The 24,283-nt window shown below is 42.4% G+C and overlaps 7 protein-coding genes across 7 annotated transcripts; 3 read left to right on the top strand and 4 right to left on the bottom strand.

Annotated features, from left to right (window-relative positions):
- Positions 1 to 214: 214 nt before the first annotated feature.
- EAF02_001757 (uncharacterized protein) lies at positions 215 to 809 on the top strand (the record flags this gene model as incomplete). Its single annotated transcript, XM_038897805.1, has 2 exons — positions 215 to 326; positions 481 to 809. 2 exons carry the CDS (start codon positions 215 to 217, stop codon positions 807 to 809), a joined length of 441 nt encoding a protein of 146 aa, XP_038762780.1.
- A 327-nt stretch (positions 810 to 1,136) lies between these two features.
- On the bottom strand, positions 1,137 to 3,537 carry EAF02_001756 (uncharacterized protein; the record flags this gene model as incomplete). Its single annotated transcript, XM_038897804.1, has 4 exons — positions 1,137 to 2,199; positions 2,250 to 2,411; positions 2,487 to 3,426; positions 3,513 to 3,537. 4 exons carry the CDS (start codon positions 3,535 to 3,537, stop codon positions 1,137 to 1,139), a joined length of 2,190 nt encoding a protein of 729 aa, XP_038762779.1.
- A 2,339-nt stretch (positions 3,538 to 5,876) lies between these two features.
- On the bottom strand, positions 5,877 to 6,759 carry EAF02_001755 (uncharacterized protein; the record flags this gene model as incomplete). Its single annotated transcript, XM_038897803.1, has 3 exons — positions 5,877 to 6,353; positions 6,444 to 6,599; positions 6,712 to 6,759. 3 exons carry the CDS (start codon positions 6,757 to 6,759, stop codon positions 5,877 to 5,879), a joined length of 681 nt encoding a protein of 226 aa, XP_038762778.1.
- A 4,975-nt stretch (positions 6,760 to 11,734) lies between these two features.
- Positions 11,735 to 12,346, top strand: EAF02_001754 (uncharacterized protein; the record flags this gene model as incomplete). Its single annotated transcript, XM_038897802.1, has 1 exon — positions 11,735 to 12,346. One exon carries the CDS (start codon positions 11,735 to 11,737, stop codon positions 12,344 to 12,346), a length of 612 nt encoding a protein of 203 aa, XP_038762777.1.
- Positions 12,347 to 13,387: 1,041 nt separating this feature from the next.
- On the bottom strand, positions 13,388 to 18,462 carry EAF02_001753 (uncharacterized protein; the record flags this gene model as incomplete). The annotated part of the gene is made up of 3 exons (XM_038897801.1): positions 13,388 to 16,844; positions 16,896 to 17,715; positions 17,778 to 18,462. The coding sequence occupies 3 exons, from the start codon at positions 18,460 to 18,462 to the stop codon at positions 13,388 to 13,390; spliced, it is 4,962 nt and encodes a 1,653-aa protein (XP_038762776.1).
- A 2,207-nt stretch (positions 18,463 to 20,669) lies between these two features.
- Positions 20,670 to 21,467, top strand: EAF02_001752 (uncharacterized protein; the record flags this gene model as incomplete). Its single annotated transcript, XM_038897800.1, has 2 exons — positions 20,670 to 21,105; positions 21,160 to 21,467. The coding sequence occupies 2 exons, from the start codon at positions 20,670 to 20,672 to the stop codon at positions 21,465 to 21,467; spliced, it is 744 nt and encodes a 247-aa protein (XP_038762775.1).
- A 236-nt stretch (positions 21,468 to 21,703) lies between these two features.
- On the bottom strand, positions 21,704 to 23,635 carry EAF02_001751 (uncharacterized protein; the record flags this gene model as incomplete). Its single annotated transcript, XM_038897799.1, has 1 exon — positions 21,704 to 23,635. One exon carries the CDS (start codon positions 23,633 to 23,635, stop codon positions 21,704 to 21,706), a length of 1,932 nt encoding a protein of 643 aa, XP_038762774.1.
- Between the last annotated feature and the right edge of the window lie 648 nt (positions 23,636 to 24,283).

Here is a 24,283-nt window from a genome sequence, read left to right as displayed (position 1 = left end):
CATGCGGAATTAATAATTCCAGCTCGAATTCCACCCACTACCGACGAAATACTATAAAACCTCTTCCCTCGCCTCCCAAACCCATATCAAAATTCAAAACCAGAAAATCAGCTCCCTTGAAACTCACTCCCACATCATCTTCTATTTCAATTACATCTCACTTCGTATCGAATCAACGACAGACTTTTCACCTTCACATACCAATACAAAAACCATGTCCGATCTCCAATACTATGCATATCCCACGACAGGCGAGGAAAAATTAAAGCAGCATGGTTACAGCCAAGCTGTTCGAGTAGGCGATCGCATTGAGTGCGCTGGTCAAGGTGCGTAGTTGAATTTTCTTCTGATATATGTATACATATACCCATAAAGATCCTCCCCGGCCATGCAAATCCAATCCCCAAATCCAATTCCCCTTCCCATCCTCCACCTCTCCATGGCCATCCACACACACTAACCCCCTCCCCCACCCACCAGGCGGCTGGGATCCACACAGCGGACAATACCATCTCGAAATCAACGCGCAAATCGACCAAGCCTTCGCCAACGTCGAGTTAAATCTGCAGCACGCGGGCGGCCTCAGCTGGAGCCAAGTCTTCCGCGTGAATTCCTATCACGTGCCGATGAGCGACGAAGCTCTCGCGGCCATGACGCGGAATTTCAAAAAGTGGATGCCGCACCATGCCCCCATCTGGACGTGTGTCGGAGTGGCGCGTCTCGGGGATGAGGAGATGAAAGTGGAGATTGAGGTTGTGACGCTGGATGCCGAGGGGGCGGAGAAGGCGAGGGAGGCGGGGAAGAGGTGAGGGGTGAGGGTGAGGGGTGAGGGTGAGGGGTGAGGGCAAGGGGAAGGGATAATGTATTGGGCTTGTGTGTAATGAATGAAGTTTAGAATCCAAGTAAAGATTCTAGATTCAGTTTTACTATCACTGGTTTTATATCGCAACACACGATACTTTTTATTTCAGCACTCACCAATTCAAAAATCATGATTACAACATCAACACTTTTTCCAGGCCACTAAGCCCATGACATCAAAAAATCCAATAAACTATCCCACATAATCTCTTTCGCAATGAAATCCATTCCCCATCAAATCAGATTACCCAATCATCATAACCTATCTACCGCATCTAAGCCGGATGATCTGTCCCCAAATCCGGAACATCTAAAGCACCCCCTCCAAGATCAAAATCACGAGTAGGACTAAGAATACTAGGAAACTGAGAGGAATCTCTCCACAAGGAACTTGAGTTGGCATCGTCGTTTAGCATGAAATCAAGTTGGCCCATCCACGATTCATCTCCTTCTTCTGTCGAGAAAGCGGCAGTATAGAGATCTGGATCCAATTCTTGGGCTGGGTCAGTGGTGTGTTGAAAAAAGGTGTGAGAATCACAGATACCGTTGCGATTCTCCGCGAAAACTTCTGGAGTCGGGATTATATTGGTATCAAATCTTTCTGGGAGGTTGACTGTAGAGTTTAGAGTCGTATTTGAATTCCTTTCCATCGAATTGCTTGTATTAGCTTGTTGCACATAGATCGAGTTTGCCAGCGTCGGTATTAGGTTTGGCTCGGATACTTCGCCAACGAAAATCCACTTTAGCGGCAATGCATCAACGACATTCCACTGTACAGCCAGCTCTTGGATCTGCGTAAGCGCTTTGCTAGCCACCGGCCACTCATCCTGTAGAGCCGTCAGAGTCTCCATGCAAATCTGGAGTCTGCGGCGCGCGAGGGATATTTGAGTTGGTGTGCGTGAGGTACTGAAGAGAAGATGCATGATGGATGCTGTGAGGATATGATGGACAATGAATGGAAGTGCCGATGTAGGTTTACCCTGCTTAACATTGTCCGAAGATTGTAGTTTGCATGTGGGTTCTGCTAGATAGTGTTTACGGAATAAGTGGATATATTGTGTCATGCGAATTGCAGCAGATGATATTGTCGCGAAGGCAAGTGAAAATGAGTCACTCGCCGGTGGATCGCCGAGATAAGGGCGATGAATCATGAGAAGAGACATTTGGTAAGACATTTGGAGGAAGAGAGCGGAACGTGGTGGTATAGATGCGGCTGTGGAGGTGGGAACTAGCAGCCAGGATGGCATAGCTTGTTTGAATGCTAGAAGTTCTGCTCGTGCCAAGAGTAGCAGGCGACTTCTTTGGGAAAGCTCCAAGGCTTTGAATTCAAAGGAGTATCTGATTTTATGTCAGTGCAAATATGCTTCCTATGTGGGGGCATGTGTTACATTTGGTCCATGAATTGATCGTGCAATTGCCAAAGTCCACAATTATAGCTGAAGGCAAGCTCATCATGTGAGGCGTCTGCGCCCAATAGAGAGTGTAGAGTTGGTACTTGCACACGACGCCATGGAACTACACAACTGATGCCAAGCATAGTGGCAGCTATTCTAAAGAAAATAGTATTAATGTCGAGTGTCTGTAGAGATATTTCCATGGGCTCATTAAGATGAATGAAATCTTACCGATCGATAAAGAACAATGACCAAAATGTTCTGAGTCGATTCTCCTGTTCTTGTTCTAAAAGTCTTTTGGAAGTGTCAGACTTGGAAAGAGCACCTAGACCAATAGCATGGAGACCAAGACCCATAGCAAGACCACCGGCCATAGCTAACGAACACAATTCAGCAAGATTATACAGACTTGGAGAAGAAATCTTACAGATATATAGAGAGGCACAGCTATTATGCTCCTGACTCAATTCCCTCCATGCAATGATACTTAGCGCTTGAACCACCGGTAGAGACGGTTGTTCACGACAAGCCTTAACCGAATTCAAATCCATGCATTCTTCAAACTCCTTCCCAGCATTCCTCTCTTCCTGAACCGTCGAAAAAAGAGCTCCCGCCGCAAAAACAGACCCGTACAAAAGATCCAGCGCCGGCTCATCAAAAGGGTAGAGTTCGGGATAGAGTTTATAAGAAGGGGGAATGAATTGATGTACAGGATTGAGCTGAGTTAAAAACAGATTCATGAGATTTGTTTTCAAGCTCAGATTGTAACAGGCGTCGTGGATGGGCATCATGTTGTTGAATACCTGTGACCTTTTACGCGCTTCAGATCGGGCTACAACTGCATCAGCCGAGGAAGGAATGCAGAAATTACCAGATGGTCCACTGAACATAGGCTCTCCTTTATCCCCAAGGTCAAGTCTCCACACTAGTGTGGCAATATCATTAATAGCCGAAGAAGACAACGGGAGCTCTGTACGAGTCGTATTTCTTTGCTCCCCGACTGAAACATTGTCTTGATGAGAAGGCAAGCTTGGAGCTTTCGTCGTGTTCGCCAACGACAAAGCACTGGAAGGATTTTCGGACGACAACAAACATGAAGCTTGGCCCGCTTGCAGCTGAGCTACCTGTGCACGAAGTGTCGAGTTCTGCTCTTCCAAAACAGCCACATACTCTGCATCTCATTGTTTGCGTCTTGATACATGTACAATCAGTTTATACTGATCAGCACTTGATGGTACTGAGTGCAGCATCACTCACTTGCGTGTTTCAACCGTTCCTGCATATTGACAATCCTTCTGAGATGCATTACAGAAAGTGCATGATGGGCGTAGACCATCACACTAGGAGATTTTAGCTAATGCTCTATGGGAACTATAGCTAGGTATATATATCGGGATTCTGCCCTACCTTTCGTTTTCTCTTCCGACACTCCTCACATGCTACTCCTGTACGTTTTTTCTTTGCGATGTGATGCAAGATCCATAGCTATGTAGGATCGGAAAGCAACTGACAGTATTAATTGTAGTTCACTCTCTATTCTTCTTTAATTGAATTGAATAGATGGTTGAAGATTGAATCTTTTTCTTGTCGTAGTTTAGTTTAGGTCAAGTTGGTCCACAAGTGGGTGCACGGACTCACAGGATAGTTTATATAAAGTACAATTCTATATCAAAAAAGACAATCTTAATAAATCAATTAAAATTTATAATTATAATAAATCTTTATGAAATATAATACGTAATTATTAATTATAACAAATTTACACAACATATAAATTTCCATTAAAGCAATTTACTAAAAACACATACTATTATATCTCTAAACCTCAAATCTCACAATTCTTAATTCAACTTCAAACATATTATTTTAGAATACTTTTCATACCTTCAATATAATTTTAAATAATATTCAATTCATCTTCGAGTTTAGATTGAATTTTAAAATTGATGAGTTTTAATGTAGAATTATTCTTTCTTCTTAAATATTTTATTTTAAGAATCTATATATTAATCTATTGATAGTCTTGAAATTTACTTATTTGTATAAGTAAAAAGAATAATAATAATAATAAGAATAACGAAAATATGAAAATAAGTATAATAAAATTTATATCAAAAAGATTCTATAAGAACATCTAGTAAGAATAATTAATAATCTAAATAAATAAAAAGAAAAAAAGAAAATAAATACCCAGTAGACAATTATTCTCATCTTACTATATACTTCGTAATATCTAGTAGAGTTCTTTCTTTCTTCTTTCTTTATATTATTAAAAGATTACTAGGTCTATTTATAACATACCTAACGATACCCCGAAAGGATTCTAGAGATAGATATCGATCTATAATTTGATTCTATTGCTCCTCTCGGCCCCCTCCTCTTCCCCCCCTCTTCCTCCCCTCACTCTCCCCTCATGTCCTCTTCCCCTCTCTTCCCTCTCTTCCCTCTCTTCTCTCTCCTCCCCCCTCATTCCTCTCCATCACCCCTTATTTCTCCTCCCCTCTCTTCCACCTCTCTTCCACTCTCATTTCCTCCTCTCACTTCCTCTCTCCCCCCCTAAACCTACCACCTACCACCTACCCATCACTCCCTCAGTTCCCCTCCCCTCCCCTTCCCATCCAAACACCCCTTACCCCTTCCCCCTCCTTCCATCCCTCCCCCAATACACAAAAATCCATCCTCACAATCCATCCTCACAAAAATCCATCCTCACAAATCCATCCTCACAAATCCATCCTCACAAATCCATCCTCACAAATCCCCACCAGTGAGGATATTACTCACATCCCTCACATCCCTCACATCACTTCCATTACTTACCTACATCAACACAATACTTATTTTCATTGAGTAAATAAGTACCTAAATATATAAATGAGTACCTAAGTATATAAATGAGTACCTCCACTAAGTAAATAAGTCAGAAATCCTACCTACTTCCATAAATCCCACATTCCCTCAAATCAAATTGAATTAAATCGAAATCGATCAGCCAGTGAACTCAAAGTAAAGGTAAAGATGAACCCAAGCACTTAGATACCCACCTGTAAAGAATCTTTTTTATTATCGCATGAATTGAATACGAAGAAGTATCAAAGACATACATACACATACACATTACCAAATTCACATCACACTACATTCACATCCACACTTCTCAAACTCCAAACAACACTTCAAACTTTTGTTACTATTATTTTGTTATTTCGGATTAGATACTTTATCATCCTGAACATCCCTGTAGGCGATCTCCCTCCTAGCTAACCTCCCTTACGATACATCTCCTCATTCTTCTCCTCATCGAATGATATTCTCAGCGAATAAACTCACACAAACAAACCACCAACACCATGCTATTCCATCCCATCCCATATGTATATCTGCCAAACCTAGCAATTCCCATACTCCATGTACCGATCGCTGAATGACCATCTAATAATGCTCAAATCCCATCTAGGAAATTTGAGGGGTATCATCCAATTCTATATATTCATAAAAAGCAAACACAAAACAAAAGCACAACTCCACTCCACCATTAATTAATTGCCACGTGAGTAACATCCGAGAAGATCGTTGAATCATCGAGGGGGAAAGACCCATTTAAAATCGACCTTCACAAACTCAAGTCGAACGGTGTCTAAACATTGGTGGAGCTTGCGCTTGAAATCCCACAATATAATTCTTTTCCTCTCCCTCCATCGTCGTCCATTTAAGCGGTACCGTCGTCAAAACATTCAAGAATTGCTCTCCATTCTTTCGATAATTGATAAGAGTAACCTGTGATTCCAAGCCACATTCGAGAGCGGTGCGAATAGTTAATTTCGCCATGGCGTTGGGATCATTCTTTGGATTTTGTATCCCCTTCATTGTGGGTGCATTGCCGAGGTAATCAAAGGTGTTGGGATTAAAAGGTTGTTGTAGGAATCTGCAATTCTTGCCAATGATTTCGGTTTGAGAATAGCCGGTGAGGCGTTGGAAAGGTTCACTGCAGTAGACGATTGGACAGTGAGGACGGGAGGAATCGCATAGGACGAGAGCTACGCCGCTATCGATATTTCCCAGGGGATATGTTGGATTTGGACGACGTTGGATTTGAAACTAAGTCATGTTAACACGGAAAGTGCTTTGAAGAGACTTCACCCAAACGAGAGCAAGCAAGCTGCTTCGAAGGTAGAATGGAAAACGTACCAGAATTTGTAATACATCGAAACCACTTGGAGAATACAAGCCTGGATAAATCATAGGATCGGAAGAAGCAGAATCTCGACTATCTGGTCTTGGACTTCCACTTTGTTGAATTTGTTGATCTCTCATGGCCGCATGTTCTGCATACAAGGCTTGAAGCTATTGTGAAAGGATAAGCCTCGATGCACACTCAAGGGATGTGTTGAGAGATACATGACAATGTCACCCTCTCTCACACACGAGTAAGAGGAAGGAAAAGCAAAAGACTCACCTCTTTCAGCTTCCTAAGCTCTTCTTCATGTTCCGGAGACAACATCATTTCGAACGAGTATCTTTTTTTTTATTTCAACGTTTCTTCAGAAGATGTATGACGCGAGGAATGGAGGATGGTGATACAAAGAATTACTTTGTACTTCTGGACATTGGTGGTATTCTTTTTTGCTTCACCCTTTCCTTTATATCCATTCCCTTGAAATACTTTGAAAAGGTTTAGAAATTATGATTCGATCGAAGTGGGGAAGAGGAGGGGAGGGGGTTGGAATGGGTGGAATGGGTGTAATCAACATTTTGGGGTACCGTTATTTTAGTATTTTAGTATTTTAGTATTTTAGTATTTTAGTATTTTAGTATTTTAGTATTTGTGAATTTATAGTTTAGGATTTAGGGTTTAGGATGTGGGATTAGGTATTTTAATATTTAGTCCTAAATACTAGGTAGAGACTAGGTAGAGACTAGGTACATTCTTGAATGAATTGAGAAGGGAGTGGAAATAGTAGAAATAGTGTAAAAGTATGAAAGTTTAACTTTGACTGACAATCGAACTAAGAAGGATTATGATAATACAGTACTCGTAGGTATACCCAATGTACCCTGGACTTTCTCTTTATCGTAAAGCTACTTTATTCATCGTATCCATAGAGTACTCTGTGATGAAAAATAAACTTAAGCCGACGAGTAACAGAGAGAAATTATATAAAGTGTACTAGTATCTCGTATAATGTGTATAGACTACCTAGATAGGTATATACCTAGTACCCACCTATCCATGAATATAACAGACACACACATCGAGCAAGAAGGAAGAAAATAATAAACACGGCCGACCGAGAGAAAGGGAAAATGCACGATTCGATCGTGAAGAGCCCAGGTGAAGGATGTTTAAAGCTTTTTCCCTCTCTCGATCCCCAGGACATCGCAATGTGAACCAAAAAGGAAGTGACGATCGACCAATCATATCTTTAAATTACCGAATTATGCGAGAAAAAAGATATATTTGGCACGTTTCTCGTCTATGACCACTGCGATGGACTGGTCCTAATATATAGGTAACATATTATACAATCTTGCCCAAGCCATACTGGCGCGTCGATTTGGACTTGCATGAATCTCGAGAGGCTCAATCGGAGAAATAGATGAGACATCTGAATCTCTGGATACCTACTAGGGAGTATGGAGGCAGCTACCTAGTCTTCTCTCGATCTTGAAACAATAAAGTGAGGACATCATCCTAAAAAAATACTGACTCATCATGTGATACTAGCATGGAAATGATGGAATCGAACAATCAATAAATATCCTAGGGAAAAACATCTCTGATCAGTGTGAATGTGAAACTACCATGTGCATCTCAAGGCACGTGCCGCGGAAGAGGAACGTATCATCCATCTCACGATATACCGGTATCCCTAGATATACTATGTATCTGCCGTATATTTCCCATGTTCCGGTCTGTCGATGAAAGTCGATATCGATGATGATGATCATGATCATGATGATGATGCCTGTCTCGCTGGTTTGGTTTGACACTTTACATGCAGTGACGGTACATTGTACGGTATGAATATCCTTGCGTGCGTGCGTACATTGCACTTACATTTGCACTTACATTTGCACTTACACTCACACTCGCACTTCCACCTGCACTTCCACCTGCACTTCCACCTGCACTTGCCCTTCTAACTCTAACCAGACAGGTACGCACCCTCACCTAGCCCCTCTCCCTACGGAGTAGTCACAAATCCAAATAAGTGGAGACTCACACCACATTCCGCGAATCGATCTGGATCTAAAGGTTTATCCGAGTACCGAGCCCCCTTCATACAAGTTCCAACTAATCAATTACCACTTACCACTTACCACACCCCCGCCTTCAAGTTTTGTTCTCCTTCTAGTCTTCTCCTCCGTCCCGAAGGTCCTAGGAGGTGCAGTAGGTCACACACATACCTGGGTAGGTCACTGGTATCGATTCGATCCATCCTAGATATCGATATTGAATATCGATACGATCGATGATCGAGAATTGAGCATCGATGATTGAGAATCGAGGGACGCTTGAGATTTGCCCATGACTCCTTTTAATCTACGAGACACATGGGGGTCTGGATACCAGGTATGTACGGAGCAAAACCTCCTGTTTGAATGCAATGGAAGTCTTGGACATAGGTATTGCATATTCACCGCTTGTTGGTTGTTACGAGTACCGTATCGTATTATAAATTTCTAACATTGATTTGGTGATTTCGGAATCTTGTGCATTTCTTGTTCAGAAAAGCGTTGGGAATGAAATCGTATGTTTATTACAAATCGTATCTGGGTATCAATCTACCCACGTGCTTTCTCGTGATTTATCAAGTTACCTACGGTATGGCATCAGATTTGGCTTTACTTACGAATGACCCCTTTATCTCATTTATCTCATTTATCTCTGGATGATATCAACATCATTATGAATCGATTACTCACTATCAAATACTCAGTCATCACATCACTTTTGTCACCGATGAGTTACTCACCTAGGCATGATATCCAACTTACAGCCATCCACTCTACCGTATTATGATATAAATATAAATAATATCCAACTCAAACCATCACTCAGGTACTCAAAATACTACCAGTACTACCAGTACTACCTAGTAGGTATCCTCTACCAGTAATCCCCTCATCATTGCACAGAAATCACGTTTTTATAACAAAAGCATTCAAGGTTATCTCGGGATTAATCATATCACGAGTAGGATCTGGAGAGGTGATCAGATAGGTGCCTACCCATATTACAACTCATCATCACATTTCAGATTCTAAAGAAATGCTAACGGCCACACTTGAATTGAATCATTTATCCAGCCATCCAGCCATCCAAGAGCTTTCTCTATGGTCCATGGAGCCCGAATTCGTGAGATGTTTATCTGCTACCTACTCTCAGCTACTCTAACTTATCGTGTAAGTCAAACACGTGATTTTACTGAGTACAGTACCCCCGAGCCCCCATCATGATTAGTACACACATTCCTACCTGTGAGCATCTTGAGTCTCTTTCAAAAAAATGAGAAATGAGATTCTCTTGATTGGAAATGAATGATGATATATAGATCATATCATATCAATCATATTCCATCTCATCTCATCTTATTCAAATTATCTACATCATCAAGCCATTACCTGAATAGTTACCTATGTACCTACCTACCTACCCATCCACCTACCTACCTCACACAACCCAACGTCCAGACCAGATACCCTCCTCTCCCCTCCCCTCCCCTCCCCTCCCCTCTACCCCCAACAAACAAACTTCCAAACACGCAAAGCCTACTTCCTACCTACCTACTCTTCTAATACCTACCTACATACATACATACATACATACATACATACATACATACATACATACATACATACAATCCAGAATTCGCATCAAAGATCTTTAACAGACCCAATAGATGAGGAAGACTCTCGATTTCTAGATTGCAGATGCACTTCTAGATTGCAGATGTAACCTTACGGTACCTAGCTACGATGTAGATATATCATAGGTGATCTTCCTTATTCGTTCTATCAATATCAATATCAACTTTTTGGAAAGGTTTTTGGAAAGTTGATTTTTTGGAGGTGGAAGATGGGAGATGTATGGTGAGATGTGAGATGTGAATTGGAAAGATGTGAATTGGAAAGATATGAGATGTAACATTATGATAGATATCTTGATGATGTATATAAAATCGAATCAGATCAGATCAGATCTCAATCTATATCTCAATCTATATCTCAATCTATATCTCAATCTATATCTCAATCTATATCTCAATCTATATCCCATATCTCCAAAACACAAAGCACAAAAGAAAAAAAACATAAAAATTAGATATAAAAATCCGAAAAATCAATCATCAATCATCAATCACCACCATAAACTCACTCTCAAGTCTCGACTCTCCCATCCACCCAATCCAATCCCGGCATCTCCTCGGCCCCCAGTCCCACCTCTCACCCTCACTCTGGACGAAATAAACAGCACACCGAAAAAAGAATATTAATTCTAAAATTCTCTTTTTCAATCAACAATCAATAATTTTGAATTTTAAATTAAAGCAGATCATTTAGAAGCTAACAATTTATAATATCTCTTCAATTTATTTATCTTATTTTATTCTTTCAAATTGTGATTCAATTTTCAAATAATAATATTTGAAAGAAAGTCTTGATTTTGACGGGTTTGGTGTGCCGTTTATTTGAGTCACCGCCATCACAAAACTCATAACTCAAAACTGAAAGATGCCTCAGGCCCCCACATCCCATCCCGCGCGCAATAATTTTATATCAGATACCTAGACCGATAGAAAGCAGACCCTCACCACCGCATCTCCCCTCTCTCCTCTCCACCACACCCCAAATTCATCTCGAGATTTAACCATGGCGAAAAAAAGGTATGTGCCTTATTCCTTATCTCTCATTCCCTCATTTCCCATCTCGCATTTCACATATCTACTCTTCGATTTATTCTCTATTCTCTTCTCTTCGATCCTTCAAGCTCCCCCTCCCCCTCCCCCTCCCCCGCTCACAAACCCCAATCCAGTCCAACCCTCACGAAAAAACAAACCCAAAAATATAAAAACATAAACTAACACTTCTCCCCTCCCCTCACAGCAAAATCCCGTACAATCCCCGTCCGACTCATTTCCATGGCTCTAACGGGCTACTACAAGACGCTTATTCGACCGCGGGCGCATCGTCCGCTTAGTATGTTGAAGTATGATCCTGTTGGTGAGTTTTTTTCTGAGATTTCTTTTTTGGTTGGGATTGAGTTTGGGATTGGGATAGGTTTGGGAGGGGGATGAGGGGTTGTAGTGGAGGGAGAGGAGAGAAGAGGGGTTAGAGAGAGAATGCGAAATCGAGATGTGCTAGTGAGGAGAGAATTGAAAGCAAAGAGGGAATGCGATTGGAAAACGCAAATTTGGATTTCTCTTTATGATTGAGAAAATGGAGATGGAGACAGAGCCAGAGATTGAGATTGAGAAATGCGATTCGCGAATGAAACAGAGAGGATATGGGACTTGAGAAAGCACAAACTGCGATGTGGAAATACATCTATTCGCATTGTATTCCGTCGAACGAGGAAAAGGAAGGGAACCTCAAGGAAACCAAATTACATTCGAGTCATACTTCAATTACTCTACGCAGCATGTATACAGCCAATTCATCGTCTCGTCTCGCCTTGCCTCGCCTCGCCTCATGGATACTTCAAAAATTCCAAACACGTCTGCGCGCTTCGACCTGTTCTCCTCTCCTCTCCGAATCTACATTCGACTCCTTCCCCTCTCTCTCTATCTCTCTACCATCACCAACTCGGAATCTCGATCCGCCAACTCAATCTCATATCTATCTCTCCCACCCACATCTCCTTCGCATTCCATCGCAACCCCCCCGCTTATCTCGAAAATTCCACCTCCGCCTCCAACCCCAAATCCACACTCCTCACACTCACACAGACCTCGACCAAATCCACCATTCCCATTACAATTCCCTTAACCTTTAAAAATACAAACTGCAAAGCTAACCCCCCTTTCCCCCATCTAGTCCGCAAAAAGGTCCTCTTCCTCGAACAAAAGCGTGGCGGTGGTGGTAAATAAATAAATAGATCAATCACAATCACAATCACATCCATATATCTATCTATCCATCCATCCATCCATCAACTAAAACACCGCATCACACCTAAATCACGCCCTCACCTCACCTCACCTCACTCCAACACAATACAGCAAAACACAACGCAATCCAAAAAGACAACGAACAACAACACATACACACACATAAAACCCATCAAAAAAAAATCAGGAGATACCGGAAAAGGCATGCACGCAGTGACAGAAATAATATATATGCTTCTGTGAGGAAAGGAAAGAAGGGAGGATTTATGGCATACCCATACGAAATAAGGGAGATAGATGATTATTTGGATGTATTCTCCGGTATTTGCTCTGGGATAACTTCAAAGGGGGGGGGGGGGGGGGGGGGGGGGGGCAGAAGAAGAAAATTCACAAAAAAAAAGCCTTTATACTACACGAGGAGATACCATTACTCAAAACAGAGTGTACGAATAGGTTGCATGGAATGGCGTATGGGATAACATCATGAATACAATCACCATTTTATTACTTGGAGCCACATGAGACACTGTAGTGAACATGATTTGGTTGAAAATATATTAATGCAAATTTTAGATTTCTAGATCATCTAGCAAAAATGATGCATAACTTTCGTCCCTCTACCTTCCCGACATATATAAGCGATATTTGCGAAACAGCAAAACATACATGTTACATATTGTGGACCTGATCCCATACTTTTCTCATATCATGTAATAACTCTCCACCAGGCAATCCCTTTCAAGCCAACGAAAAACAGCCACTTCAAGTATGTTAAAAATATCCGTTTCTCCTTCGATACACCAATTGCAAGTTCTTAAAGCAATATCATTTCTCTTTCGTACGTCCAAAATTGTGAAAGTTTGCAAGCATATACAGGGAGGGCAACAATAAAGTGGTTGTTGACAATAACACTCGAAGGAAAGATGCTATCATCGGCCCAAGTTGGGCGAATTTCAATCCCGAGGTAGTCAAGTCAGCGGTTGAATATGACATTGCCTCCAAAGCTGTAGAATATCCACCTCACTGAGAGTCTGGAATAATTGTCTTGTTTATTGGCGGGCGGCGATTGATTCTTGGGGCTTTCGCAGGTTTGGTGGGTTGTAAATCCTGAGTATGAAGGGATGAATTTGATCTTGCTCTCTTCATTGCGTTTCGCTTGATCTCGGGTGTTGGCTCATATCGAGGTTCTGGTGCCCTTGAGCTTGCAACTTTTGGTTCTCCACTCGCAATACGATTGTAGCTGCCTGTACCAGTCCCACGGGTCGCTTGAAGTCCGATACTGGAACCGTGATTGTTTCTTAGTGCCGGCTTTTTGAAAACTCTCTCGTCTTGGTTATGAACTTGATCTTGTGAAGCATCGTGAGGAATAGAATAGTCCTGGTAGTCACCTTTCTTCAAAGCGGATTTAAGTGGCTTGTTCGTTCGGCGTTGAACAGATTCTTCTGCAACTGAAAGAATGGTCCTGGACGCTTGAGTTGGTGTATCGACAAATTCCCCTTCGAGAGTAAGCATGACTTCGTTAATTTTAGATTTTGGGGTACCAAGGTGTTCTTCTTCATAAGGATAGTACTTGGATCGACTCTCCATCTGTGCAATCTTATCATTCGATACCTGACGATTTTTGTTGTATACTCGCTGTAACTCCTCTCGGCTATGTGCAGATTGAACCATTGGCATAACATCCTCCAAATCAGTCAAAGGGCTTGTTGCGAGAGTAACAATAGTAGAAAATGGTTTAATTGGAGTCTGAATTCCGCTACTGTTGTCACCATATGTTTGCGAAGACGATAAAGTTCGTGAATATTTTTTGTTTACTTCTTCAGTCGGGAATTCACGGACTCTATGTTGATTTTCTCCCATGCCGTTTTCAAGTGGTTGATAATGGAAATTGCTAGATCGCCGCTCAGCAGGTCTGCGTGAAGACGATCGATTATCGTTGCGCGATGTTGGTTGAATCTCATCAAAACGATGAGAATTGCCAATCAAATTTTTAGTACTTTCAGTCATCGCATTCATGTCCTCCAAACGCTTTCGTAAACGATCATTATCCTTCATCAGATGCCCATTTTCTTCAGTGATTCCACGGAGTCTTCTATGAGCGCCTTCAAGTTCATCTTTAATTCTAAGAATTTCCTCTCGACAAGCTTGTGATGATGCATTTTGACTTGCTTGCTCTTTGCGAATTGAGAATATCTCTTGTTTGTGTTCTTGTTTGAATTTCTGAAATTGATCAGGAGATATGGAGCTTTCCTCTAAGCTTTGAAGCTGAAGCTTCTGCTGTAATAACTGGTCTTTGTATGCAGCTATCTTTGACTCACGCTCGCTGATGGTTTTTGTATGCTTATCAATCGTCTCCTTGAATGCCTTTGACTTCTCGATTGCGGTTTTGAGTCTCTCCTCAGTTTCTGCTTGTTTATGTTTGAGGTCATTCACTAAGGAGTCATGTTGGGCGAGTAACTCCTTTCTTTGAGAAAGGGCAAGCTGTGTAGTCTCCTGTCGAACTCTTTCTGTGGTTGATCTGCAATTCATTTGAAACTTTTGATTCTCTATTTCTAATGCCTTCATGGCAGACTCGACATCTCGAAACTTTTCCTCTGTATCGTGTAACCGTTTTTGAGTGGTGGTAATTGTCGTTTGGTGAGTTTGGATATCTTTCTCGGCTTGAAGCTTTTCATGGTTGGCAGCGGTAAGAAGGCCTTCCAGTCTAGAAGTCTCAGTGGTCAATTCGTCGACCTTTCTCTTCAATTCGGGGTCTTCTCTCGGTTGAGCAAGTGAGATTGCGAGTTGTTGGGTTTTCCCCATTAACTCTGAATGAACACCTGCCAACTCTCGAGTTAATTCATCCATTCGGGCGACATTTTTCTCCAAGTCCGCTTCTTTTGATTTCAGATTCGCCTCCGATTTGGCGTTGCTCTCTCGGAGCATATTGATCTGCTCACTAAGCTTGGCTTTTTCATCCATATCACCGCTGATTTGGATGAGACGTTCCTTAAGGTCATCAAAGAGCTTGACAGTAGACTCCTGGAAAGTAGTATCCTTGCTACCGTTATCATCTAATTTCGTTTCAATTCTAGAATAGAATTCTTCGAGAATATTCGTCAGAGTTTGTGGCCACTCCAATGTTTGGTTGAAAGAATTGGTGAATGTTTTTGATATTTCGTCAATCTTTCCATTGACACATTCGGCAGAATTCAAAAGCTTTTTGAGAATCCCGTCTTCTTTTGTGAGTTCTCCGAGGGTGTCGACTGGTGGTTTTTTGAGAATTTCCATGACTTCTTTGTGGCGATCCACGTCGCCATTGGGTTGATTTTGAAGTTGCTCCATGTCATGACGTAATTTTTTTAGTTCCTTCAACTTTAAGTTATAATCAGCCTTGAGGCGTTCATTCTCACAATGAAGTTCTCGAGCCTGCTTGATTTCCTCTAATAAACATCTCATTTTCTTCATTCGAGCATCAATCTCCATAATCTCTTGAATCTTTGATGCTTTGAACTTTTCCATCGATGCCTTCATCTCCTTTGATTCTCGTCTAAGAGTCTGATGGCAAACGACAACATCATTCATGTGTAGTTTGTAGTCATTGGATAAAACATTCAATCTCTCAACTCTCTTTGACAATTTATCTTTGCTTTCCTCCAATTGTTCGTTGATTATATTTGCAACTTGCAACTGATTATTCAGAATTGCAATCTGATTCTCTTGATCTTTGATAACGACTTGTTGTTTCTGGCACTCAGCGATAACATTATGAAGAGCACCGAAATCTAGGGAAGATCTCCTTTGGCAGCTACTGACGTGATCTCCGGTTTTACTGTTTTCATCTTGAGAATGCACAGCTGCTAATTTGGTGACTTTGGAAGCACTAATATGACTCAATGTTACCTCAGATATTCCTTGAGGTTCAAGGTCATGGGGTTTAATTGGTCTATTAACGACTTTTCGCTGAGCCTCATGTTCACCCTGAGTTCGTGGAGTTGTTTGAAGTCGAGGTGTCTGGGTTCGGGATATGTTTGCTTGAGATACAGTTCGCGAAGGTTCACGATGGCCTGGCTGGAATGTGGGATTCGGAATCGATTGATTAAATTCATCAGCAGAATCTTCTACTTGTGGATTATCCTCATATTCTACAGAATTCGCCGTGGAATCTTCCGTTTTGCCATCCGAGACTTGAATTTGAGAGTGTGCAAGAGGATCAGCATTCTTCACTGACTGGTTCATTGATCCTCGTTGGACAAGTTTGTCGTTGGTACGTGATCTCTGGGGTTCTGATCCCAGGGATGCTTGAATCTGCTTTGATAGCTCTTTCTCAGCAGACCGAGGTTCTGAATGCTGGGGTTGTGGTACTGGTACTGGAGGTTTGCTTGGCTTTTCTCGCTGTGCTTGCAATTTTGGTTCGTCCGCGAAAGCTTCTGGGAATGGACATTTCTTGACTAAGTTACCGTAAACGTTGATTTTGCTCACGGCGAGACGATTCATTCTACGAGAGAGTCAGTCGATAAACTTCGGACGAAAGGGTAGATATGCTTACTGATTTGAAGACTTTTGTCTTAGCCGGGGACGATCCGCATAATTGGTTGGCGTAGCAGCATTTTGTTGAGGTGGAGGTAACCCAACCAGCTTAGATTGTTCACTGTGAGAAGCTTTCAGCATCGGAATATTGTTCGATTTACTGAAAGAGGCGACTTCATTGTGACTTGCAGACTGCGGAGTGATATTATTTGGAATTGAGATATTTCCTTCCGTCTGAAGTGGCAGGTTTGCCATGCGCTTGGCGGGCTTTTGGATAGGAGGATGGATGGCTGAGTGGTTCTGAACAATGGGTCGTGCAGCTTGCTTAGGACCGCAGGCCTTGACTAACGAAACAGGATCACTATCGGGGATTTGATGATGTTGAACATTGTTACGCAAAACTGAAGAGACACCTCTCGGAGGATAACCCAAGTTTTGTAGAGGTATGTTGCAAGTACCGGGAAAACTCTCCTTAATTGCCGTGTTTTGAATGAGAGGGGGTGGTATCTGCTCCGGAGCTGGCCTGTCGGATGGAGCGGTAAGAACATTGGAATTTTGGTGGTGTTTCGAAGCCTTAGAAACTGGTAGAGGGACGCTTTTCGGATGTTGAGCTGAAGTAATTAGAGGTATGTTGTGAGTATCAAATGGCTGTTGGCTCAATGGCATAACTTCACCAACAGGGATTACTTCTCTCTCCCGAATCTGCCTAACAGATGCAAGGACGCGAATATCGGGGACAGGATGAGTTGCAGAAGCATGATGGTCACCAGTGGATAACTTCTGCGTATCATTCACCAGGTTTGTCGAAGGTTCGCCGTGAAGCTCGGGGTTGGGAGTAACTGTCAAAACATCAGTATCAGATTGACCTGATAGCTACGTAGCTCTGTTGCGATCAGCTTACCTTTCGCCAATTCTTTGGGGGATTTCTGTGTTATTTGAGCTACAACTTTCGGTGCAGATGCATTCTGGACTGTCGATCCATAATTCCTTGGTCCAGGGTGAAATTTAAAAGGAGCTTCTTCTGGCTCTACTGGCCTCGAAAACATTATGGCTGGTGGCATATTGGTTTGGCGGGCGACATTGATGGATGATCCGTCATTCTCCGAGACATGCGGCTTTTGGAATGATGGAAATGTGTTATCGAATTGAGTAGTATCTTCAATAGCCTGAGTATCTATCTCAATGCCTGCAAATTGAGTCTCTTCAATCAACGACCGAGAACCAAAACTGGCATTTTGAGTGTCTATTTGATCAGACTCTTCATCATTCCGAATTGCTTGGGTATCTTTTTCAATGTCTGCAAATTGAGTTTCCTCAACCAAAGAATTGTTGCTATCTTGCTGAGAATGGTGAGAAGGGTATTGCTGGGGCATCAATTGTGTATTCAAGACCATTTCATCCGATTCGGAGCCAACGTCAATCATTTGTACATCATCAGCGTCAAGGTCTTGTTCTTCATTTATATTTGAATCGTGATACCAATCGGTACCGCCAAGAAATGCATCGTCAAGGTAATCTTGCTCAGAGGGAGGTGAATGGGGCGGAACAACGATTTGGCTCTCCTGTTCGTCCGGGTTCAAAACCATTTTGACGAGCGTGAATCACTAAATTCGCATAAAAATTAGATTTTCTCAGAATCTGCAAAATCCGAAGAAGCTCCTACCCAAGAAGGTGGCAGAAACTTTTATCTGCGGAGAAATGACGAACATCCAGAATAGATTGGAATTTGTTCACGTCCAGGGTTTAAATGATCGAGTGGCCGGGTCTGATGTTCCTAATTCCCCTTCTTTTGCCAGCTTAATAATATGATTCTGATGTAAATCCTCAATGAAGATGATAATGATATACGGTCTGTTACTCCACGTACATAATGAATGAAATGCAGAGGAAATGAAAGTATACGGAAATGAAGAGAGAATCGACGAGATGTCAATTATGACATGGAGACATGAGGGAATAGAATGTGGGGTACAAGTGAAATTTAGGTAGACGATGTGTGAGTTTGACTATGAGGGCAGGAGCACCTTCGGTCCTTCCTTTCCTGCTACATTCGCCAGCGTGAGCCAGCGCAGCTTTTGTTGGGCAGACCCAACCAGCGTTCGAAGAGAAAGGGAATCATGGAAGTGGCATATGTTACAATAAATATTTCCATGGCACTATTCGATTTCTCCATGTTCTTGTGACAGATGAGGATATATTATTGCTGGAGGTACAGACACGTGATAAACGCGTGATTATCAAATCTGCTCGACTTCGAGATCAATAAACATGTAAAGCCCATCAAGTAGCTAACGAAGATAAAGTTTGATAGAATACCCATTTCACAGACCAGATCTATCCTCGTTTAGAAGTCTCACGAGATATGAGATTCAAAAAGTAATCATATCCGAGAACGTACTTCACCGCATACCTGTGCCGTCGTCAAGCATTGTACTGACCATCACATGCAAGTCACCTGCTGGCGTTTCCGTCTCCCGCAAGATCTATTTTAAGATTCAGACTTCCCTTATCGTTTCAAGGACGGTGGTATCGAGTGCAGTATTGGAACGGACGAGGGAGTCGACCGTACACCAAACAGCACGCAAGTACACGAAAACTCTTCAAACGCTCCATGAATCAGCAATTCCAGCCCAAATTTCCACATGTATCTTGAGTATCTCCAATTCTGATATCGATCAAACGACACATACGTGTAACTACCCATCACATTATCCTTCCCGACGCCTCAAATCCAACCACCTACCTAAAGTCCTGGCAGAACCACGAGCACCCGAAACGCATCTACCTTTAAAAGTATTTCCCAAGCTCCTCTCAAGCTTGGCCTCATTTTATATCATCTCTCGATCCAATCAACATCATCAAAATCAAATATGTTGCACATCTTGCGGAATATTTGAATGTTGTACTGTATGTATGTAAGTAAAAGAGTATTAAAACATCCCAGCCTGCTTTGATATTGCGTGTAGTTCTATATTGCGCGGGGGACAATACAATACATGTTTCTTCCAAAATATCATCGGAAATCTACCGACCGAACCACATACATGTACCAAAGTCCCCTAACCAATCCTTCTGCTTTCCCTCACAAATCCCCAACTCAGACCGTCTCACCACATCACTCTCAAGTCTTCACAGCCACTCCAAAATCATCTCTTCTCACTCCCGCAGAAATAAAGATTCTCGGCAGTCACCAAGGCAATAAGCATGCAATTATAACCCCATCCCCTTCCCCCATAGGTCGATAATTACTAGCGCCAATATGTTGGCGCTTAAAATAGTCCCCTCCACGAATCAAACAAACGAACCACACTTCATGCAATATTATTTGCAGCAACCCTTATACCACTATTTTTGTGTGAAACTCATGTATGGAGTATGGATATAGAGCTATACAAATAGAAGCCACCCATTCAGCGACCACACCGAGGATATCTCCAGTAGCAGAATTAAGCTATCATGTAGCAAAAGTATACAATAGCGCTTACAGCCATCTGTGCACCATAAATTTACAAAAATGGAACAAGGAATAAATATATCCCCTCCCTCCCGTCATTTAATCACACCATTCGGTTTCTTCATCTCCTATCTGATTTGTCTTTTTCTTTAGCTGTCTCAATTTCTGTATGCCACTATCACTATCACGGCGTCAGGGGTTTCATTAATCTTTTTCTTCTTCATCCTTTCCTTGAATGTCATTGGTTTCCTTGATTCTTCAACAGGAGTCTAGCGTTCTACATTTGAGTTTTTGTATTTGAGATTTTGATTTAAGGATTACCTAGTATTTTATTTCATTATGAGGTCCACTGTCCCCCTTACTTTTGTTCTCCTCTCTTTCTTTCCTGATGTAATTTTTGCTCAAAATTCCTTCTTAACGTCTACTTCTACTTCGGCTCTCATATCTACCACATCTACACTTGTATCAAGCACTGCTACAAGTTCCTCAGAGTCTCAATTGTCAACCGAAACACCGTCCCCATCATATACGACCTCCATATCCCTTACTCCAGCCATGTCCTCCAGCTCCGTTGCCTCGTTTTTTTCCGCGCTTGCAACATCCGAGCCCTCAGCCCCCAACAATCCACCAGCCGGCGATGCCGCGAGTACGGGCGGAAGTGCCGGAGCTGATAGTGATGCAGGTGCGTCTGGGACTTCGAGTGGTGGTGTTCAGTTATCGAATGGAGCTATGATTGCGATTATTATTGCCGTGATTGGCGTGTGTCTCTTTGGAAGTATGAATCCCTTCTTTTATCAAAGAAACGACGAGGAATTAACATAATGGATAGTAATTTCAGCAACACTGTTTTATCTCGCCAAGAAACGTTCCTGGGAGGTGCGCAAGAAGCTACGGGCTTCGGCACGCAAAGTAGCCGTTGCCTTAACACCCAGAAGAGCTACATTCGGTAAAGACGTGCATAAAAGACCCGGGGGCCGTGGATTAGAGAGAATAGACGAGGTACCGCCCACGCCCAAGATATCGAAGACATTTGTGAGTGTGAACGATGTGGAGAAAGGAGAAGGGAAGATGATGGAATTCGAATTGTCGGATGCGCCGAAGTCGAAATGGGCGCGGAAGATGAGAAATGAAAGATAGATGGTGATGATAGCTGCTGAGACGGCTTTTGTTTTGTGTTTTGATGTATAAATGTTTGATACCCATGGAATGATTGATATGAATTGGATAAAGTTTTTGGATCATCCCTTTGTTCTGCGAATAATGGCATTTGTTTTTGTGGGAGGCATAGTTTGCAGGTATTTGAATTTTGGCGCTTGAAAATTCTCATGTTATGTATTATGAAATGGGTATCATGAAGTCTCAACTTCGGACTATTACAATCTTCTGAAAACGTTTCCACTGGCGCTTCGTCTTGCATCTTCGCGTCTACTCCTGCTGTTGGCAGGCTTGGCTTCTGTCTTCTCTTTATCTTTTTTACCAGCAGGAGCGAATGTGACCGAACGCTCACCAACAACATCGCCCCTGTTTTTGCTAACCCTACCAGTGCCTTGTTTGCGGGCTCCCAACGCATTGTCTTTACGTTGATGACCCGATTTCTTGTAAGACGAGGAAGAAATACGCATCTCAGCAGCTGGCTTAGGCTTCGACACAACCTCATCTTCACCATCGCTTGATTCATCCTCACTATTGACCTTGCGCTGTTTGATCTCCTCACCACCACCGGGAACCTTAGTACTAGGGTTGAGAGCTTGGAACTCTCTGCTACGCTCATCAACAGCGAAGTCTTCGTCCTCGAAAAGCTTGCCGAAACGCGAGTCACCCAAGAGACCAGCATTCTCATCAACCTTATCCCTACGCTCTTGTTTCTTGAGTAATTTATCGACCAAGTTCTGGTTGACCTTGACCTTCTTGCCACCTCTGATTCTACTGGCTCGCTCCTTCTCGACCTTCTCCTTGACTCGTTTGGTTCTCTCGTCTTCCCAGACGTAAGGATTAGCAATCAACCTGGCTTGCTCGTAGAGTTTAGAAGCCACGAAGTAACCATGCATATATGGTCGTAAAAGATTGGTAGTTCCGATGAGATGGCCCAAGTTGAGAGCTTTGAGTTCTGGTACTGTTAAGAACTTGTAATTATCGTAAGTTTCACTTGGTGCCTCCTCTGCCATTTCTTCAACCATATTATCCAAGAACGAACACCATTTGGGTGCGGGACCCAGTTGTGGAATGAAGAAGGCATGTTGTTGCTTTCCTTCGTTGGCCGTGAGGAGCATACCACTGTTCTTGCACCACGCTACTGAGTTGATGTCCACTGCTGGTTCGACCGATGTCCAGGCTTTTCCATCTGTTTCGTCCCACAATTTGATGATTCGTTTATCTGCGGATAAGATTTTCTTTTCTTGTGAAGAAGTGGTCATGTGCATCAAAGTCTTGATCGCATAACCATATCCTTGATCTTTAGTCAAGATTGGCACAGGTCGTCGAAGATCATACAATTGTACTATTCCTTCGGAGGATCCTGTCGCAATCGATATTCCCGATCTGTCGAAATCAAGCGCAGTAATTCCTCCCTGTTGACCCGCGAGAATTCCTACTCTTGCTTTGGATCTTGAATCCCAAAACTCCACCGTACCAATTGATGTCCCAAAAGCCATGAGGTTATGACTTTCTTCGGCAATAGATGCACAATTGACACTTCCAGTATTTATGCCTCCTTGTAAAGCGCCGCCGCCGGAAGTCGTCAGGTCATCACCGCCAACATCAATTTGGTATGGTTTCATGTAACGTCCTATTTCGAGATTCAATCGATATACTTCTCCAAGACCGTCTGCATTAACGCCAACTGCAGGTATTAATGCTTCCGTCGATGCTCTATCGTAGACAAGGTCACGCCCGTACCGAGGCAATCGAGTTTGATAATGACATCCGCCCTGTGTATGAAATTCTAGTCTACGATCGGTTTGTAGATGAAGCGATTTTGTGTAATCGCTAGACAGGAGAATGAAGGAATGATTAAGGGTTGTCGTGTGTCTTGCGAATGAAAGAGATAAATGAGGAAGATAATGTGTGTGGATTTGCGGTTTATATGTGCCAGTACTCATAACCCATTCCCCATCCTCACTAACTCTTATACAAGAGCTAGCTTCTTCGAATTCGAAATCCTGTAAAAGTTCGACGCGATTGGCATATTCTGGATCGTTTTTCAAACTACGCTTTCTTTTGCGAGCAAGCCAGTCAGGTAGAGGGCGTGCAGTGGAAGCACCCGAAATGGTGTACACAGGTACATCATTTGGGTTTGTGAGCTTCATGTTGAGAGATTGATAAGATCAAATTAGGTTGTTATTTTCAATGATAGATATTTCGGTTTCAATTTGCCATGTTGTGAAAGATGTCGCATTCAGACGGCTTCAAAATGAGAAAATTAAATGTCGGCTCTAGAAATTATTTTCTTATCGAAAAAGCACGGCTTCCGGCGATACTTTCAGCCGGCGGCCGTGACGGCCGCAGCGGCAAAGCGGATTTATCAAATCATGCTGACAGGGATAAATCAGCCTGTTCGAACAAATAATAGCTGGGCGAGCTGGGGCAAAATCAGGGTAGCGCAATTTAATTGCTTAGTCCGAGTAATCGGTAATTTTGACTATGCCCCGAAACCATGTTATCAATAACTCTTGTAGACTATTGAGACTATCGTCAAATACAGGTACCACCTGCCCAATACTTTGGACCATTATATTTTGCTGTCTCAATGCTTTCAAGATACCCAATTCATCTGCGATTCTACTCTGTGCTCAGCTTTTGATTGCTTTTCGCGATTTGTAACAACAATTCAGTTGCACCTTGCTGAACAGCCAGCCACTGCGACAGCCGACATCTTCATTTTGAGATGGAGCCCTGCGAGTCCAACTCAAGCTCCCCGACTCAAACAACTCAGATTTACCGATTTGATTCGATAG

The sequence above is a fragment of the Botrytis sinoallii genome, assembly GCF_014898435.1.
Source record: "Botrytis sinoallii strain Bc 23 chromosome Unknown BSIN_002, whole genome shotgun sequence".
Lineage (NCBI taxonomy): Eukaryota > Fungi > Ascomycota > Leotiomycetes > Helotiales > Sclerotiniaceae > Botrytis > Botrytis sinoallii.
Note: the sequence above shows the minus strand (reverse complement) of the source record. Positions and strands in the feature narration are given on the sequence as shown.